Here is a 21,567-nt window from a genome sequence, read left to right on the forward strand (position 1 = left end):
GTACATTTCTATAAGAACAACTTATGTGGAATCTTGTATTCATTGGCGAAAATAGGGGGGGAGGCTTTAAGGGCTAAGCCCTCCTAAAAACGTCCATAGCCCCCCAAACATTTCCTACATTTTGTTTTAAGCTTATTCAATATTATCAAAGTAAGGCTTTAGCCCCCCAAATCCCAAACGTTATTTGCACCTATGCCTGTATTATATATTTCTAATATTTTCAAGCTTTTTGTCCGAGCATACATATTTGTATCAACACTTAAAAAAAACTGAAAAAAATTCCAAAATGTAAAATGGTTAAATGCCTATTAATATCTTAAAACTAATCTAAATATTTTCAAAATTTAATCGAATATATAAAATGATAATTTAAGTAGCACTAGAATTTTTCAATTTTCTGCGATTAATATTTTTGAATTTCAATAAAATTACAAAACTTGGTATTTTTGACCCCCCATAGTACCAATACTAGATCCAATTATCTATCAGAAAATGTTAACACATAAGGTGATCCAAATTCGTTGAATGACCTTGCATACTCTCGCTATAAATAAATGAAATTTTTTGAAACAAGTTTGTACTTTCTATGTTTTTATTAAAGGACTGGATATTCAACTTTGAAAGCTCGTTTTATCCAAAGAATCAACTAGTAAATATTTGAATAAAGTTGAAGGGCCAATTTCATGGATATGTATAATCAATGTGTTGAATTTGAGTTCAATGATAAATTGTTGCATACGAAAAATAATTCTGAGTAGACCTATACAAGCTATACGGCCATACGGCTACCTAATATAATTTACCAGCCACTATATTATATTCTTAAGTTTTCCTTGCTTGTGCATAAGCATGTGTTGTTCTGGAGTGAATAACCATACTAAATAGAACACAAAATTATACCTAATCATTTTGCTTTTTATATGTTTCAATTTTGTTTTTTTGGTGTAAACTGAAAGTTTACAATTTCAAATTTGATGCTGTCGCAGTAACTATATGATAGGCATGTTTTTGTGTCTTCTGCAGCTTATCGCTTATGGTATCAATCTGACCTGGACACTTGGTTACATAGTGCCGAATCATAATATACTATTAATGGGAGCTTTCTTGTTAATTGTTAATTATACTTTATCATATTAATATACCTACATACTACATAGGTATTATGTTCAACTTGTTCAAGGTCCGTAATAATTATCGTTTACAGTTTTACTGCACCAAACACATCTTTATACGGAGTAAAATTGCATGTAATGTTGCAATTTTTTTAGAAAAATGTTATTACTTTTTTTGCATAGTAGTTAGGTACTATATTTTTTGACTTGCCTTCTTTTATCTGTAGACTTTAAATATTATAATTATCATCAAACTATGAACCTATACAAAAAATCGCAAGCGGCAATATTGTTATTTACAACAACAAACGTCTTTTAGAACATAGGTATATAACTCCTTATATGACTACTGACTAGGTCTATAGGTATACAAACTTGGTATATAGTATCTTTGTGGTAGGTACACAACAAATATATATACTTATGTAGTTATGTATTATATTATGTAATGAACAATATATAATGTACCTATATAATATCTAGGTAGGCAGAGCCAAAAATGCCGATAACGTTGCATAAAAAAAAATTATTGATAAAAATTTCGACTGAGTAAACTAAAAATAAATAATATACGTTTTGCGCGTTTACATTTGAACGTACCGACGCAATATTTATTATATATATATACGAACAGCGCAAGGTTCAAGTTGACAAATTAACAGCAGTCGATACGTTGGCCGGGATACACCTACACAAAGGCACAAAAGCTCCATGAGGGCATTGCACTCCCCGACACGGATTCCTGTGGCCACCCCCGTAACTAAAATTAAAATTATTTACTTACTTAAAAATTAAAATACTTGACGTAATTTTATATAATATAATATATTATGTCATTCGTATACATATTCTACGTATAATAATATGATGGTTGTCGTTTTATACGAATATAGGTAACTATATCATACCCATGCACACTACATAATACATAGGTATGTAGTCGTATACATATTTATCATATTTGTGATTTACTGATGTATTATTTATACCTACTCAATGTGCACGATTTTTTAATTGTTTTTATATAGTATTATAATATTATGTAAAAATACGACGTAGTTAAGGTTTAAAAAACGCGTGTAGATAGATGCTTTTCCAAAAAAAAGTAGTTATTGCCTATTGAACGGCTGCCAAAAATCGAAATTCTTCGAATTCTATACATGTTCACCTCAAAGACCCCTAAATTGAGTAATTAGCGTACAAATGCAAAAATATATAATAATATACGAGATGATATTATAATATACCAATAATATTATGTTGACAAGTTTTACACTCGTACGTGTGCAATACAATTGTAAATTGTAATATTAATAGTGACATTAAAAATAAATACGTCTCAACTGATGGTTTATTGGGATAAATATGGGATGACATTTGGCTACCGCCTACCGCCAACTTGTCTACATTAATACATTATACTTTATAGTGGGGTATACCTAAATAATGAGTATTACCTACGAGATGTTATATACACATATAATTATATAAATAAATCAATTGTATGTATATCAACGTATTTACATATGATATTATATAATTATGTATTGTCTCAATCTATTACAGTATAACAACTATAAGAAATATATAACAACGTTGATATTATCATAATGTCATAATAATAATATTATGTTGGTTTTCGAATAAAGAAAACAGATTTAGCTATGAAATATTTGTGGAAAGGAAATTTACATTTTCTATAATATGATTCATTTTCATATACAGGTTGAGGCTATAGCGTTTTCTCGCAAGTGTAACTCTGAAATATATTGAACACATGCAATAAGGCTTCGGTCGTCATGGAAACCGCAATAATAATAAATTGTACTGTCGATAAAAAAAAAAAAGATTTCGTATATATATGTGTTGGATGATTTGATGAGAAAATAAGGCCGAAAAGTCAAACGACAAAATAAAAATGGTGTTTTAAATTATTTTATGATGCGCAATCCGCTCAAAATAGTCGGTTTATTGGAGATACGACGGCAACAGACGCAACAGACGACATAATGCACGTAGGTAATAATACCCGAGTGCAGTGTTTCATTGTCTATTTGTCTCGCGAGCAATTGTTATCTAAACGGAAATTAAATAAATAAACATGCAACGTCGTTTGATAATAAGTAATAACTAATAAAGTAATAATATTATATTTACATTACTAAGTTAAATATACGCAATACGCATATTATTATGGCTGTATAATAATATAATATAATATTATTATTATTCCGAAATGGTCACCGTTTAATGCTCAATCACTATTTACTCGCTGGTCGCATGCGCGCGCACTCTCGCTCAGGTCGATCTATACATAAACGTTTTACACACGGTTCGGTGTTACGGCCGTTGTTTTTGTGTGCAAGTTTGAACGTGTGTGTGCGCGTTTGTGTGCATGTGTGAGCGTGTTTGAACGTGTGTGTACGATGAGGCTTACTTCTGGTGCTGTTGTGTATGGTGTTGCGACGGTGATCAATACGACGCAGTTTGCGTGACGTCAGCCCCCCGACGGGCTCGGCGACCAATGGTGGGGGTCTGTCGGTTGGCCCGTAAAACCAAGAGGAGAACCCGATCAGCTGGCTTTCATCTGTCTCTCGCTCTGGTTGTCGGTCCGTTTTTCATTTTTTGTTTTCGTTTTTGTATTATTGTTTTTAAAATATATATACATACATATATTTTTTATTTTTATTTTAATTGTTTTTAATCGTAATAATATATTATTATATCACACTCATATATAATAATATATATACATATAGATATATTAATTTATTTGTTTCTTGTATAAAACATTAGTCTTAATTTTTTATCGTATTAACAGTTTACGAAGATCTCTTGTAAATATAAATAATTTATATTCTACTGCTATCTGCCATAGTATAAAGGTGAGTCGTTTTTTCGTTTTATAATATAATATTTAATTGTTCCCAATTTTATCGGCGTACAGTAATTATTTACGCAATCTGTGCAAATAATCGGAGATTAATGGGCGTTTTGCATTATATGTCATCCTTTGTTCTCGTTGATATACGTTTCGCGTATGATAATTTACTTTTTGAAATTAAACTTGATTGTCCATTGATTAATAATAATTAATAATATACACCATACGTAGATAATCGTTATAGGTATTATAAAATATTTAAATATTCTAATATTATATAATTAGATATTTAAATATTTGATGTAAATAGATGTGCAAATCGTGCAATGGGCAATCGTGTCATTGGCTCATGCCATCATGGGTAATATTATTATATCTTCTTGAATTATTTATTATTACGTCTCTACATTTAACAATAAATTCGTCCCATTAACCCAATTAATATTATCGCATACAGAGGCGTACCTATGATGATATCGCCATAAACTGGTTGTCTGTGAAATTTCGGGGCTGTTGTATTCGGTCGTCGGATAGCGATGATTATGTAGGTAATGGATGAATAGATAATATTATTATGTAAATAGTGAGAAAAAAATCAAACAAAAACAATAATAATTTCTAATAAATAACACGATCAGCTGTGATCTATTTTATCATTCGATCGCTATAAATATAATAAATAACTATTAACAACGCATCGTCGGTTGTTCAGGGTCACGTCTCTACCGACGTCGTTGACGGATTCGAACCTTTTACAGCTAATTGAGAAATTGTGTGTACCCACCTAATACCTATTGAATCGTACAGACGCAATAGACGACTGTCGTATATTTTTCCGAACGTAGCAGTCGCATAATAATAATAATATTATATTATAATACTGCGATCGAGGATCGTCCGGGCCCTGCGCGTCGCGATGACGAGCGAAGAGACAAAGAGTCGCGAAGCACACACACTTGACGGTGTCGTCGGAAGTCAGTAGGAGATCGGAGAGCGTCGGAAGAAAGAAATAGAGAAAGAGTGTGATGAGGTGATGGCATATTATACAGAGAAAGAACCAAAGAAGGGGTTATTTAACAGCTATGTATACAATATACATCGTATTCTATATACGTATGAATGTCTTTGTTCCCGTTCGCCGCCCGAACGCCGCGCGCCACCGCCCACCCGTACACGTTCGGTCAGCTGTTTCCATCGCTTTTGTTCTGTAACGATTTATTTTTTATTTTTATTATTCTCTGTTTACTCGCTACGGGTACCTGCTATTCCGTATAATAATAATAATAATAATAATAATATAATATATATTTTATTATTGTATTCTGTATACCATTATTCATTATCGTAGCATTATATTAATATCGACGTCGAAAATAATATAAGAACGAAATATTTTACGAAGGAAAAAATCGTTATTGCGTAGGTACCTACGACGACGTTAATATGGCTATACGAGTGTACGACGCGGATATCGTCCGAGTGTCTTATTGCGATGGCCCTGACGATCGGACTAACCACCTTCCTTAATATTAATAAAAAATATAAACACACGCGCGCGCGTCGAATGTAGGACGGTCGGAGGTCATCCGGGAAATTTTCAACGTTAAAAAAATCTGCAAAAGTATATTTAATGTTAAATTATTTAAATTGCAAATCGCGCCTACTTTCCCAATTTAATTGAACGCATAATATAATTACTATGTATTTTTACCGTCCTACTTGTTCACGTAGATTCTACCTACGAGATGACCAACGTCAGTCATTGTTTTCCGAAAATGCATCGCATTAACGATAATTATTCGGATGCAAAATACATTATTATGGCATTATTTGAGCAATGCCAATTACACTCCGTCGGACCGTATATCCCCCGGCCGATAACAAATCTAATGGTTGTAATAATAATAATAATAATACAACTTGTAAAACGTTGTCAGTTGTACCTGAGTAGTCAACTCAGTTTCATACGGTACGAGAATTCGTCGCAGTATCATTGCTACTCATTATATTCGTCTTTGTGTTGCACTAATGCACTGTTGCGAATTACGATATAAGTATATAACTCGAGGAAATCTAATGTAATACGTATAATAATTGCATACTGCCAATTCAGTATTATGGGTTATAGGCAAGATAGAGCACTGATGCACAACAAGCAATCTTGTTTTGAGAAGCGCATTGGATGACGGTTGTAGAAAATATGACAATAAATAATAATGACCTTGTTTTAATTGTGAATGTAATTTTTGTTTTTAACGAGGCTATATTTTCTCGTTCTGTTTTTCTTCTAATAAAAATTTTTTTTATCTTTCTTACTTCTAATATTGATTTTTAACGTTTTAAACTCAAACTCAAACTTAAAATATTTTCCGAAGTCATTAATATTTAATCGTTAAAACATTAATCGCCTTGGGATGTAGGTGCCCTTGACGCTATTGGTGCTGGATGATCACCTTGTTGTATGCATAGGTAAATAAATAAAATTAAATAAGTACAGTTAAAATTGTCATTAAAAAACTGTTTTGTAAGGAAATTGGAGAAAATCCCCATACTGAGTTATTGTGTTGAACTTTCTATGTTATCGCGTGTTAATAAACTCTGATAAGTAAATAGTTATTTTTTTAATACGCAATTTCGTTGACCTATGTTATGGTCTAAATTTCAATATATAAAATTATTAACTCGTATTGTGTTGATAAGCGATGCGTAACAATTCTTCACAAACTTACAGTACGGTCAATACTAAATAAAATAAATAATCCCATTTTTAAATACAGATAATGACCGTATAATCTTCATCGTATATTCGTCTATAATCGAGTCAATAATATGTTTCAGTTTTCGTTTAATATAGAAATGAAAAATACATTAACTTAACCATTAGAAAAGTGCTCAACCGTGTAGGTGCGAGAAAAAGAATCTGGTTAATAAAGGGTTTTTAAAGTATTTAAACGTACTCCGCCATTTAAAATAAACGTATATAAAACGAAAAATGTCGAAGAAAATAGGTTGGGTGGTGGGAAGATGAGCGAGCGAACGAGTGAGAGAGAGTTGGATGATCCACAGACCGGTTTGCTTTGTTGTCTTCTTGTTGTATAAAACGCTACATAATATAATATAATATAACTATATACTCGAAGTGTGCGTTATAACTTATAATAATACATATTACGACGAATTTCACAATGGGTCTAAAAATGATAATCCGAATCTAAACCGATTTTGAGAATAATTACGTGCTCAATGCTCAAAATCCGTTCTCAGATATTTGTAGTATGTCTTGTACAATAAGATAAAAAGAACACTATTGTACGGTTCGATAAAACCCTTTGTAGAAGTAAATCAACATGTTTCTTTGTTTGTTAAAATTCTTTAGTTTGAGAAAAAGTATTCGCTCTTCGTTGGTAAAACTAGTGACAGAATAACAAAATATTGACAAATCTGAGTTCTCGGTATATAAATACAAAACCACTGTTTGTGAAGTTAGCCAGGAAACTCATTCGAAACACGACACATAATTTGCCCTGATATAAATTATTAATGTATTGATAATGATAGGTACTGCAATTTTAATTTCCGCTTTAAATAATGCCGATGGCCACAGAATCCTTGGAAAAGCTGTATAATGTATAGGGAGCACACTAGTTGTACAATAAATATACAAACAAGAATAATATTTTATATTAATCATTACTACTTTATTTTAAAATTAAACTGTCTTTATGGACTTTGCAAAAGCGTCGTAATTAGTTTTTTAATTTAGGTATCCTACCAACTTAACAAAAGCGTTGTAAATTTTATATTTTATTATAGTATTATAGTCCGGTAGTTACTTGTTAGAGGTATCTGCTGAATCAGATGAAATATTATGCGCAGACCTACCTATTGAACTATTTGAACTTATTATTAAAAGAAATTGCGTTTGTTTTTAGTCGTTGCATATAAGTTATGACTTTTGACTTAATAAAAATGTAATTATTAACGTCGTATGTTCTAAAAGTTTCGCAGTTTTTCCTGGTCACTGTTTGGCAAATTATAATAGATTAATATTTTGTTTTGTGTTGGCAAAATGTATTGGCAAAGCTCGGCTCGTTGCCCTTGGCTCGAAAATGTTTCGTGTATATGTATATTTGTTTTTGTGCGTTAAAGTCCACTTGTTTATTAATTTTCGTTCGCTTTCACTTGCCAAAACATTTTTTCGACATTTTAATTATAGACAATTTTCACTATTTTACTTGCGCAATTTATGATTTTCCTATAAAAATAAAACCTCCAAAATTTATAGTTTTTATTTTATTTTTGTTACAGTTCCTGACTGACCACAACTATTCGTGCCACAATTCTACAGAGATAAAATAAAGGTATGTGTACTCAGGTGCTCCTAATTTCTATAATATATTATTAAATGCGACGGTCCCTCATATAACGAGTACATTTTAGTATTTTACTTAGAATATATTGTGTAAGATACAAAACACTGCTAAATAATTTTACATATTTTGACTTGAGTACATCACGCATGTACTCAATGATCTAACAATTCATTTTATGCCACTTGTAGGCTCTATTCAGATTACCAGGGTCGTTAAACTCTATGTGGCCTATATTTTCGATACTTCAAAGTTATTTATTGAATATTGTTCAAACACAACCATAGTCTATAGTTCGTAACATTTAAAGTATCTTTTACAGTAGGTTGTTGCTATGATATACTGCAGACAATAATTAAAGAAATTATGCTTTGTTCAAAAATATTAATTGTTTACATTATTTTTATAAAAATTGAAGACATGCAATCACACACAAATAATAAGTATAATGGAATAATTGATCAAATAACAAAAAAAAAGAAAACAAATTTTAGTCATTTACAATAGAACATAATATTAAATCCTTATTCGAGAAGATTAAACAAAAATAATACATTGTTTACTTTGTTAATATTGTTTGTAGTTATTATTCATTATGTAATATATAATATTATGTCTTAGTAAAAAAGTAATTCTACTTTATACAGATACTCGTTTTAAACATAATATAAACTAGATTTATTACGTTCAAGGTCACCACACGCCACTTTCGAATATCAACAGTGTAACAATATTATTATTATTATTTATAATAACAAATACGCATAACATAAATAATGAAATGTGTATTAAAACGAAACTAGTTTTACTGAACTTGACATTGTAAATGTATTGTATAAACCTATATTATACCGATGACACGTGCAATCAAGTTGTATAATAATTAGTTAATCAAATTAGTTTCCATTGTATTTGTTTTTTCATAATTCGGTTTACATAAGTCTTATACTCTAATGGGTCAATAAAACTGCAAATAAACCAGCTTTTATTCGTTGTTAGCTATAATAGTCTATAACTATCATATTTTATCAAGTATTCGCTATTCACTATTATGTCAACACATAAAAAAAACCGAAATGATAAACTATTTTTAAGTGTACATACAGCTAATAAAACTGATATCTTGAAACCGTTACCTACAACCTATATAATAGTACCTACTCTTAACTTTGTCTACTACCTACACGTTATACTTATGTTTAAAAGTGTTTGGTATTCTCATTTCTTTTCAGTTTTTTCTGTAACTTGAGATTTGTTTACAGCGAGCCAAAATGTTTTCGAACTTATCCAGCTGGTTCTACGGAAGTAACGCTACCGAAAAAAGTGACGAAGTTGTCGTCACTGATCCTTGCCCAGACTCTCTAATCGAAGTTGACGAAAACTTCGAACCCATCGAAATTGACGAATCTGACGACTGGGTTATCCTTGGAAAAGGTAAATTAAATACATTTTTTTTTTATCTTTTCGATTAGGTACTTATTTTTTATTTTAATTAGGTGAATCTGAGTCGGATTCTAAAAAGACTGATGATGAAGGGTGTGGAACTGTAGTTGATCGCCACAGTCGATCATCTTCTTCCTGTCAAAATGAAGAAGGCTGGTTTGTTACTCCTCCTCCTTGCTTCACGTCTATTGGTCCAGCAGACATGGAGACGACACCTTTGGAGAATCTTCTCATTGAACATCCAAGCATGTCTGTCTATCACAGCCCCACTGTGAGTTCAATAATGCCCGAGAGAAGAACTCTAGCCTCAATTGCGAGTAATAGCGAGTCATTTGATGACGATACACCAATAGTCTTTGAAACTGTGAAATGCAAAGAAAAATTACCTAAACAACCCAAGAAAAAGACGCTGAAAAAATCTGTGCCTCTTGATGAGTTCAAAATTGCACCTGAAACTATTTTGGGCAATGTACCAAGTGTTTTGTCATCTCCTGTTGTTGAGATTAAAAAAGTCGAACGTTCTCAAACGGAAATGTTTCCAGTATTGGCTCCAATTTCTAAGGCCAAAGTATGCTCTCCACCAGCTATTCGTAGCTATAAAGAAGTAGCTGCATCATTAAAACGAAGACAACCAAAAAATGACATGTCTGAAATAAAACACGTTAAAATCGAATCCAAAGTCGAAGTTGTTGAGTCACCTCAAACAGTTTTGCCAATGGAAGAGGAAACGCAGACAGTTGTGAAAGCCTTTACTCCTAAAAAAGTCATGAAGAAAGGTCGCAAACCACCATGCCCATTGCCTCATTTAATGAAAAATGAGTCGCAAAAGATGCCAAAAGAAATAATTGTTCCTAAAATCCGTGCCCAAGAACGGTTGGTCAGGTTGAGTTCCTTTAGCATCATACAATCCGAAGTGCCAAAAAGCTGTAAAACACCAAAAAGAAATGCTATAAAACCAGTTGTTGAAAAGCAACAAAAGCCTAACAGTAATTCAACAACTTGTGTTGAAGCACAAAAACCTGTATCTGTTTTAGATACAGAAGAAAAAAAGAAAAAGAAGGTACAACAAAAATCTATTGTCAAAGAAGTAAAACCTGAGATAATAGAGTCTCACCCGATTACTCAGACTGCAGTGGTAAGACCAAAATGTGATGTAATTGAAAAGAGGGACCAAAAGTCTCCTGTAAAAAAAGAGAACATCATCATACCATTGACGACTTCCATTGCCCTTAATTCTTTAGTGTCTCGACCTGAAGAAAATGCTTACAAGCACGAGTTGCTTAAAAGAGAGCTGGCAATGATTGCTGGCACCAATAAAGCACAGAAGGTAAAATCAGCTATGATATTATTACCATTTAACTTCAAATTTTAAATCAATGCTAAATAATTAAGAAATTTATTATTCTATGACCTTATACAAAAATTATTAACAGCATAATTTTTTTTCTTATAAAATGTATTAATTGACTTAAACATTTTATTTACAGCTGCAAGCACACAGGGAAACTCGTATTTTAAGTCGCAACCAACTGACTCATATCAATCGTGTAAATATGATGTTGAGTGCAAGTAACAAAAGACTGAGAAGGGCCGACAAAAACATGCGACCGTCGGGTGCTAACAACAATCGTAAATGCTGTTAACTCTAAATAGTAAAAAAAAAAATCAATTATACTGGCTTCTAATATAATCAGTTAGTAAAATTATAATAAGTTGAAATAATATTATTTTAGCTTACATTGGGTCAAGGGAAATAATAACAAAAGATACAAAAAAAAGTAAAAAATGTTAACAAAATAGAAAAGTATAAAAAATGAAAACTAAAAAAAAAAAAAAAATGCGTGTCTATTAATTATATAATTACTATATCCAGTTTATAAATATTAGTACACAGCATAATTTATAATTTTTAGTAACTGATTAATTAGGGATTACCAATTTTAAACAATTTATTTCTTCTTCAATATAAACGCTTATAACTTTTAGCTAACATTTGGCTATTATATTGCTACTGTATTTGAATTAAATTAAAAATATATTAAATAAAAATTTATTTTGATTTAAATATTTCATAATCATAAGCCAGATAGTAATATTATAATATAATATGGTAAGTGTTTATAATTGAAGATAAATAAGAAATAAATTATTTAGAATAAAGTAAGACAATGCTAAGTTTTATTAAATTTACCCAATATCACATGTATGTTGTTTAAGTTACCAAGTAATAAAAAACTGTAATATTTGGCCAGTATACAGATATTTTATCAAAAGTATTTCCTCCATACATAAAAACCAAAATAAATTATTATTTGTACCTGATAAAAATGACCAGCTTTTTGAGCAGTTCTATATTGTATGTACACCTTTTAAAATTAAGTCGTGTTTTAGGTTCTCTTTAATTTATTTAAATTAACAATAATATTTAAAATGTACGTAGTTATATTTTTAAATGTAAGGTGTAACACCATTACATTTTTACTCTAATCAATACTGGTAAATGCAGTGGTTAGGCCTTACATTTGTGTGTATGATAAATTTTATTTATTAATTTCTTTAATTTACCATATTATCATAATTCAATATAATATTGTCTAACGCTGTAAGATTATTATAAAACGAAAAAAAAAAATGTATAATATACATAAAATATTATATATTATAGCTATACATTATATATTATAGAAAAAAAATCATTATACTAGAAGATAATATTATTTTATATGACGATAATACGTCAAAATATGTAATACATAGTTTCTTAATATTATAATTACTAATTAGGTACATATTATAAGTATTGTTTTACTTCTTAAATTTCTTTACTATATATATTACGAGCACAGATATTGGATTTGTAAACAATTTATTTTAGTAATTTGATTACACTACATTATTTTCTGAATTTGTCAGAGTTGTCTGAGTTAATTGTTGAATATTTGATAACGTTTAAAATTATATATATATTAGATGAAGTATAGATAGTATTGTACAGTTGTCCATCAATCACTACTAAAAATCAGCAATAATTTGAGTTCATAATATTGTTCACTGATTAGATATATAATATATTATTGAGATCATTTTAATTGTCATTATATAAGTATGATCGTTAAACTGATGTTTCAAACAATATAATAGAGATACCTAAGAAATCCAATTTTAAAAAGGCTCTCAGTTACATGAATTTTATTCAATTTATGAAAGTATCATAGTTATGTTAACTATTCATTTTTAATGTGTTATTAAAAACATTTTTTCAAAGAGCACCGTGTTTGGATTGATGTTTAATTATAAATGGTATTGGTATTAATAATACTCATAAATTATTTGTTAAATATTACCTTTTTTTAATGTGTAAACTAATATATTATTTATAATATTTATATTTATTTCAAACATATAATTTACATCAACGTTGTTATAAATTGTTGATAGCTTTTTTTTTTTTTATTTGAATGAATATTTAACCGTGTACACAATTAATAAAAGTAATGTGTATACAAGACCATGAGATTGTAAAATATGCTTTATTATAATTATTACTATTATTATTATTGATATTTTATCATTTTTCTGATTTGGTTTGTAATATTAAAAATAAAAGTATGTCAAAACCTGTGATCTAAAATAAAACTTCTATGAAGCAATAAGATAAAAATTATGTAAAAATTAGAATGACATTCTTAAAATGTTTTAAAATCAATTGTTCGATTTATATAATATTGTAAAAAAAAGTCTATAAGTATATCAACTATATTTTGTAGATAAAAATCTTGTTAAAAAATTGCTGATTGCACATGTCAACTATGTATTAAGCGACGAACATGTATTGCAAAGTGAAGCTATATAACGACTATATTAATATGTAATATGCTGTAATTATTGTACTTAAAAAAATATTATGTCCAGCATTATTTTATTATTTGATTCATAAATTTCCAATTTTATTTATTGATTTAGTAACACAAGAATCATATTTACATTATATTATATTATAATAACTCTTAGGGTACAAGTTTGTGTTCAAAAGAAAAAGAAAAAAGATTGATAAAATAAAAAAGTATTAAATTATCTGAACATATTTTTTTTGTGTTTTTATTTACTTAATTAGGTATGTTATTTCTATACTATGTTTATCCTGATAACCGTTTCATATCTTAATCTTCAGTATTAAATAGTAACCATTATTTTAGATTATTATTAGTTTCCAATTTCCATAAGTTATTTCATTTTTAATTTGACTACTGATGACTGAAGATTATGATAATTATTATTGATTATTAATATATGTATTATCTTATATAGGTACTATATTATTATATAGTTTATAAGCTTTTAGTAATGCGTTATAAAAATTACTTATTCAATGCGCCTCTTTATAATATAATGTGTAATGCAATGAAAATCTCAATATTTCATACTGACCATCCCCCCCTTAGAGTATGTTATCATTTGTCTTGTTCAATTAATATGTTAAAGTATAGTTTATTGTATAAACCCTTTGTTTAAGGGCCAAATACCAAAATGTTGGTTTTGGTCCCTAGCCTGTATAGCTATTAAAATTAAAACATTAGTTCTATTTTTACATTGACGGGGAACAGAAATACAATGGGTTTAACCTGACTAGGCACATACCCAAATATAAGATTGGCCCTTCTAAATACGCATATACATTAAATATAATTGTTTCAAATTTAATTAGGTAAGTTGTAAGTTTCAAATTTAAAAAAAAAAATATTTTATTGAAAGTTTTATGATCAAACAAAATTGAAAATATAAGTATTGTAAAACTCGTAATCTTATGATTTTAGCAGTCAAAGCCATTCATTTTAATAATAAAAAAAATAAAATTGACAGGATTTTCAAAATAAATAATTTTATTACAGTTATTTTTTTATTGTTTAATAATAGATACAATTACTTTTTTTCACAAATAATTTATATTTTTTGTAAACAAAATATTATTCAGGAATAATAATAAATAACAATGAATAAAATGGTTATACATTACTCTCTATTGGTATGCATTCACAACAATTAACCACATGAACACATGAAAAAGAATAATGTTGAAGTCAATAAGAGTTTATTAATAAAAAAAATATTCTCATTTAAAAATAATAAATTTGAATTGCACACGTTTCTGACTTCTGAGATATGTTGAGCTGTAACAGTTTTATTGGATGATTTGATTCACTAAGTTGAGCAATTTAAATTGGCCATTTGCATGGCAGAACACAATTTTTGTTTAGCGTTGTTTAATATCCTTATTGTTTCATCCATCATGTGCTCAGCTTCAATATGATTTACTATTAATAACCATGATACATTGTCATTAAAGTGTAAGCCAAGTGTCTCTTCCTTTTTATCCTGTAGACAAAAGAAATCAATATGAGTTAATTTCACATTTTTGTTTAATAAATGCGTAATTTTAAATTTGCATAACTCACAATGCGATTGAATGTACTCATTTGTTGAACATGAGCTAATGTTGGGAAATGTTCATCGTAAGGTATCAGCCACGCACATTCACCACCTAATACTACCAGTTCATATTCGGTAATCACTATACCAGGTAAGTCAATAATTTCTACAAGTCCTAAAATAAATATTATATACATCCATTATATTTCCACAATAACATATACTTGTAATTTTAGCTTAGGCCAAAATAACCATATAAGATTTAATTTAAAGTAAAATAATATTATACCCATTAATTACCATTATCTGTGATAATTGTCGCACACTCACAGAATACCACGTGAATAATTGGTAAGTGCAATTCATTTTTGTAAAGAATATTGTTGACATATAGATAAGTATTCGTATTTGGAGATGAAACTAATACATCTCGTCGTTCAAATGGTTTTATTCCTGAAACAGTGGTGAACAGTGGAATAGAATATTGATAGTTAACACTTTTATAATCACATACTTTCTAAAAATGCAATTAATCGTATGGTAATATGTGGCACATAGAGAACAAATGTATATTTGATGTCTCGTTCTGGTTGACTGACACATATGGCTAAACCAACATTCCACGGAAGAGTAGCTATGGATTTGACAAGACTCAACCGATGTCTAGACACTTTTTGTAAGCTATACAAGATTATAAGTTAATGATGCATAAGAATAACATATTAATTAATGTTTCAACTACTTACAGTTCATCTGATTGGCCAATGAATTTAAATACATATAATGATTTGTTGGATATGATCACACACCCATCAAGTCTGTGATTGGGGCTCGTCATTATACAATTACACTATTAAGTAAAAAAAAATTGTATTTAATTTTAATAAAATATTTTAAACCAAACTTAATCATATAACATACTCGAAAAACAAGTACAAATTCTTCTTTATCCCCGAAAAATTTATGTTGAACATATGATTTTAATCTTGGGTCAATTGATACAAAATCATCATAAGAGAACTTAATAGGCATATCCACTACCGATGGAATCCTAGAATCGATGTTACTTCCTGTTTTTATTATGCAAACAATATACATATTTATAATGTATTCATTAGACAAGTATATCATATTTAGTTGTTAATAGAGTACCTTTTATTGTTGATGAACTGTTGTTGTGCTGCTTTCGACTTTCATAAGCGGTACACACACTGTCTGTCATTGATCCTAATATTAATTTTAATATTAATTCAATTAAAATGCAACAAAAACCACAATAAATGAAAATGTTAAAGATACATTTTTGAGCCGTTAAAAAAGGAATTGGTTAATGTCAGTTATTTTATTAAGATTTGTACTTATTTATCATAAAATAACTTAACTATTAGAAATATATAATTATTAATTAACTTGAATTAAATTTCATATTTTATAGATATCTAAACAAAATATTTGTAAAATATATACTTATAATAAATGAAGGAAGTTTAAAATTATATTTAAAACTAACTACAAGGCATAAGTAACAAAACAAGATCAACTTTAACGTATTAAAATTATGTATAAATTTAATATAATTAAAAAAAAAAATATATACAATTGTTCAATGTTCATTGATGACAATACTCACCAATTCACCATGACAAATTTATACTATATTTGAAATAAGACTATGACCAAAATTGACACATAAGTGCACTGTACAATACATTTATTATATATGCGTTATGGACAAAATCGAGCAACTCAATCAGTAGCGTATCATAGGATTTTTCACAGGGGGGGGGGATATAAAGATTTTAATAGACTGTTTTAGTATACACGTCTATTCATATTTTTAATATTATACATGTTGTATTGTTTACAAAGTATTGTTTATTGGGGGGGGGGGGGGCACTACCACCATATCACACTGTAGATATGCCACTGAACTTTATACTACTTATAACACATAATTTATATTATTATTACACATTACGGAGATAATAAAATAAAGGAAAGAAATAAGGAGAATAAAATCACTGACTCGGAGCATGAGCTGGATACAACATGCAGTAATGATCTATAATATATTACACTCTATTTAAAATAAGAAACACATATGGTGGCGGCATATAGGTAACACAAGTTTGTCACCAATCTATATACCTGCAGTGTAGTAAAGCTACTCTAGCAAGTCAGCCGCCGTATGAATTTCATATTTTGAACAGAGTACAGTTCTAATCAATGGAAATAGCGGTTTTCGTCATTATCTTACTCTCAACAGAGTAAAAATATTAATGTTCTAATTTCTAAGGTGATGATTGAAAAACTAACCTGAAGAGCTACTTTCAGTTAATGCAGTTCGAACATCAACAGTCAACTGAGATTTTTCTGGTTTGTTTTCTGTACTATAATACAAATACAATTTTAATTTTAAAAAAATACAACAATTATTAAAAATGCATAATCTGGGATGGTAGGATCATTATTAAGTCTAAACTAAATATTGAACAGTTTAACTCATAACAGTAAAAACATGTACTTAATTAAAGTAATGAGTAATTTATAAAAAAAATGGAATGAGTAAATTTTTGTTTTTATTTTTTTGTCTGTCTGTCATCATCATTTGAGGTGATGCTCCAATTAATGACATCAGCATCTTTTAAGATAAAAAATTGAATTTATTTGGTTCTTATGAGAGATCAAAATTGAAAGTTAGATTTAGAAAATGTTAGGAAAAACAAAAAAAGTGGTAATTTTTATGCAAAACCAATTTTAGAAAAAAATCTATTTATTTATTTTGGTATACCTCAAAAACTAATAAGTGTTAACGGTAGACACTTGAAATTCATGCCAAATATTAATATTAGAATTATTCATATTTGGTAAAATTTTCGAAATATTTTGATTCCTTTTGAGCTAATAATACCTTTGATTGATATTTAAAATTTTGTAAATTGTTTTTATATTATATTTGACTAGCTGATCCATCAGAGCTTTGCCCGTGACTGGTCGTTTATTTTGCTTTTGAACGATGATATGTATAATTTTTTATTGAAATTTTTTCGTTTAATGTGATCGGCGAGTAAATATAAAAACGGTCATTAAAAACCTGTTGAAATGTTTCTAGCGGTATTAATCTTATATATGTTTATACCAGAACCCATGAACTTCATTACCCGTAAAAAATCGTAAATAATTATATAAATTTTCAGTGTATAATGGATTGTATTAAACTTGAATTCAATGATATAATTTAATTGTATAAGAAAAACGATTCTGAGTGGAGACGGTTTATCAGTCTGAATTTTTTATATATTTATTATTTATTATAGCCTTTAAGTTGAATTAATATTATAATATTATAGCTGACCGTCACAGCTTCATCCGTGATTGGTTGTTTATTTTGTTTCCGGACGATGAGATGTATAATTTTTCATTGAAATTTTATCGTTTAATGTGATCGGCAAGTAAATATAAAAATTGTTAATGAAAACGTATTGAAATATTTCTATTGCTATTAATGATAAATACATTTTCACTAAAAATAACTGATCCCGTGCACTTTGTTACCCGTTAAATGTCCCAACTCTATATGACTCAAACTTTGTTCAATTTTTTATTTAATATTCGTTGTATGGTGTTCAAAACTTATCTTAACTTTTCTGTTATCCAGAATAAAAATTCTGATTCGCAGCAGTATATTATCAGGTAAGCAATCTACCTGCGGTAGATCGGGGACCCCGTGCTGTTTGTACCCATACGTAAGTGTATGATTTAGCTCCAGAGTATCAAAGTAATACCGAGTTTGTCATTTTTACTTAATTCCACCTACGATGGAATAATATAACCAACTAATACAAAATCCTAACCTAAGCTAACCGTACTAAAATCTGACGAATAAGAAGAAACCAAATTTTACCTATTTTAAATTATCTAATTTCTTCTCAGAGGTCGTCAATATACTTATATATATATTGACGAAAAATAATAATACAAATCAACAAACATGCCCGATTAACCAATAGCAACCATTATAATACACTATTATAATTTTAATTTGCAACAATAAACTAAATTTTTTATTTTATAGTTTATTTTTTTCTGGACAGATGGCGCCACTGCTGTATTTTTGACATCCATATTTCCTACTTTTCTGGTGGATTTTTCTAAACAAAAGTGGTATTATGACCTCCAGCAGACTGTCAAGTATAACAGTAAAGAATTTCAGCCAAATCGGTTCAGTAGTTTTCTCGGTTAGCGCGGTCCAAGAAAACCCTTACCATTTTATATAATAGTATAGATAAAAACTTTAGCACTTAGTAAAAAAGCTTGAAAACTTAATGCAAAGTTGCTTATAAGTTTCATTAATGTAAGTTATAAAATATTAAGGATACACAGGCTCAATTATTTTTTATATGAATTTTAAGTTCAAATTTTGATAAAATTCATCAACATTTTAAAAATGTTAAAACTCTTTTTCAGGTGGAAATTTATAAAAGTTATTCTTTTCATAGTTAACATAGGACATTTTAATAGAAGATTCCTCACACATTTTTATACTGTCAACAAAAAAAAAAAACGTTAAGCGGATACTAATATTAATTTTTACGTTTGAATTTAAAACTGTTACGGTATTTGATATTTAGCGGTAAATTAACGAAATATTTGTCTAACAATTTTTGATTCCAAAATAAATAACCCTAAATGCTAAACATTTTCACCAAATTTTAAAATAATTATTTTCCATACAGGGTAAAATCTTCAAACAATTTTGACTCTTTTTGAGTTATTTATAGCCATACAAATTTTTTCTTTATATAGACAGCATGTTAAGCAAGTATTTTAGTATTAGCAAGTTTAATAGAAGGTTTCCAACAAGTTTTTCCACCTCTATCAAAAAGAAAAAGTTCATGATAAAGTTACACTATTTATAGCCATGAGATATTTTTGATATATTTTTTTTTTTTAATTATTGAATTGTGGTGAAGATTTTATTTATTTGACGTCTATTCCTAATGGTTTAAGGTTTCAAAACATAAATATAGGACAGGCATACCTTGATATTACTTCTAGAATTTCCACAGATTTCTCACTAGGATTACTTATGACTTCTATATCACTATCATTATTAGAAAATATTCGTTGTTCCGGTTCTTCTGAGCCTTAAAATTTGATATTGTTATTAAATACATATAATATATAACTATAAATAACTATAATTTTTATCTTACTAGATCTTGAATTAATAGGTGTTGAATTATTGGAGTTTTCTTCTTCAACAAAATGTTGTTCTTCTATTTCTGAGGGTTGCATTAGATTATTAGAAGAAGATGGAAGAAATTCTTCTTGTATTTGTACAATAATATAGCTGTCACAACTAGGACAACAGTTTTTTCTTTTTTCTTCTGGAAAACATTTTTTTTTTTATTATTATTATTAAGATAAATATTTATAGGAGTACAACTCACATAATATTACCTTTAATACTTTATTTTTATAATATTATAATCAGTTTTCTTTTTATTTATTTATTTATAAAGATATTTACAATCTAAAACTTTAGGGTTTAGTCAATATTACAACAAACAGTAATAAATAATACTATCATATTATTTTTCGTAAAAAATATTGAGTGAGCTATTATATTAACACTGATATTGAATGGGTTGGGTCTATTTTTCTTCAAAAATGAGAAACTATTTTCCTTCAAATATTAAATATTTAGCTAATATTTTGGCTATTGGATATTGGACATTCACTCGATTTTTCATGTGGTGATTTTCTTATTTTGTTGCAAAAACAAATAACCCTAGAAATTTGAGATTTATATCATATGTTTATTTTATCAATTCCTATACTTGATAAAATTTTCAAAATATTTTGACTTTTTTCAAGCTGCTTACTGTTAAGAACCCCTGGCTATATTAGTTAGTATATATATATAATAGTGTATAAGATAGTATTGTACGACGGCGACTGTCTGAAATTGCTGCGACAGCAATTCCAGGCAAGCGCTGGCTACAGGCACGGCTCGTATAGCATCGAGTGCAGTGGCATTTCAGAGCAGTAGACGGAACCTTGTGATTCGCGCCAGAGCATTATTATTGTCAGACCATTTTATTTCATTAAATGTATTGTAAGTTTTTCTTTTCAAGTAATATAGAAAGTAACCTATAGTTCGAAAGTGTTCGTTGTTTTATTTGTGCACGGACCTCCAAGGAGATTCGTAACATTACTGACAATTTAAAATTTTTTTTTCTATAAATATTTTTTTTTTTATTTTTTTTTCATTTAGAAGAAAATATACAATCTATATCGTAGACATAATAAGTATATGTGCGATAGG

General features: G+C 28.7%; 2 protein-coding genes across 6 annotated transcripts in view; one reads left to right on the forward strand and one right to left on the reverse strand.

Moving 5' to 3' along the window:
- The first annotated feature begins 3,680 nt into the window (after positions 1-3,680).
- LOC100168271 (titin) lies at positions 3,681-11,522 on the forward strand. The gene is made up of 5 exons (XM_001942647.5): positions 3,681-3,997; positions 8,305-8,357; positions 9,629-9,800; positions 9,863-11,136; positions 11,297-11,522. Exons 3-5 carry the CDS (start codon positions 9,638-9,640, stop codon positions 11,450-11,452), a joined length of 1,593 nt encoding a protein of 530 aa, XP_001942682.1. The 5' UTR covers positions 3,681-3,997; positions 8,305-8,357; positions 9,629-9,637; the 3' UTR covers positions 11,453-11,522.
- Positions 11,523-14,692: 3,170 nt separating this feature from the next.
- The window catches only part of LOC100159371, an 18,380-nt gene continuing 11,505 nt past the window's right edge, over positions 14,693-21,567 (reverse strand). For 3 of the 5 annotated variants that reach the window (XM_008188125.3, XM_029491729.1, XM_029491727.1), the window contains exons 11-20: positions 20,453-20,626; positions 20,278-20,383; positions 17,553-17,626; positions 16,389-16,463; positions 16,158-16,306; positions 15,983-16,086; positions 15,751-15,917; positions 15,537-15,689; positions 15,263-15,411; positions 14,693-15,182 (exon numbers count right to left, since the gene is read on the reverse strand). In XM_008188125.3, the coding sequence (XP_008186347.2) occupies positions 15,009-15,182; positions 15,263-15,411; positions 15,537-15,689; positions 15,751-15,917; positions 15,983-16,086; positions 16,158-16,306; positions 16,389-16,463; positions 17,553-17,626; positions 20,278-20,383; positions 20,453-20,626 (1,325 nt within the window). In that variant the 3' untranslated portion in view covers positions 14,693-15,008. The remainder of the gene's footprint in view (positions 15,183-15,262; positions 15,412-15,536; positions 15,690-15,750; positions 15,918-15,982; positions 16,087-16,157; positions 16,307-16,388; positions 16,464-17,552; positions 17,627-20,277; positions 20,384-20,452; positions 20,627-21,567) is intronic. The other 2 variants (XM_029491728.1, XM_029491730.1) reach the window with 2 other exon arrangements.

The sequence above is a fragment of the Acyrthosiphon pisum genome, chromosome A3 (genome assembly GCF_005508785.2).
Source record: "Acyrthosiphon pisum isolate AL4f chromosome A3, pea_aphid_22Mar2018_4r6ur, whole genome shotgun sequence".
Lineage (NCBI taxonomy): Eukaryota > Metazoa > Arthropoda > Insecta > Hemiptera > Aphididae > Acyrthosiphon > Acyrthosiphon pisum.

Coding starts and splice junctions, on each gene's coding strand:
- LOC100168271 (XM_001942647.5), top strand. CDS start 9,638: ATGTTTTCGAACTTATCCAGCTGGTTCTACGGAAGTAACGCTACCGAA. Junction 9,801..9,862: donor CTGGGTTATCCTTGGAAAAG/GTAAATTAAATA, acceptor TATTTTAATTAG/GTGAATCTGAGTCGGATTCT. Junction 11,137..11,296: donor GCACCAATAAAGCACAGAAG/GTAAAATCAGCT, acceptor TTTTATTTACAG/CTGCAAGCACACAGGGAAAC.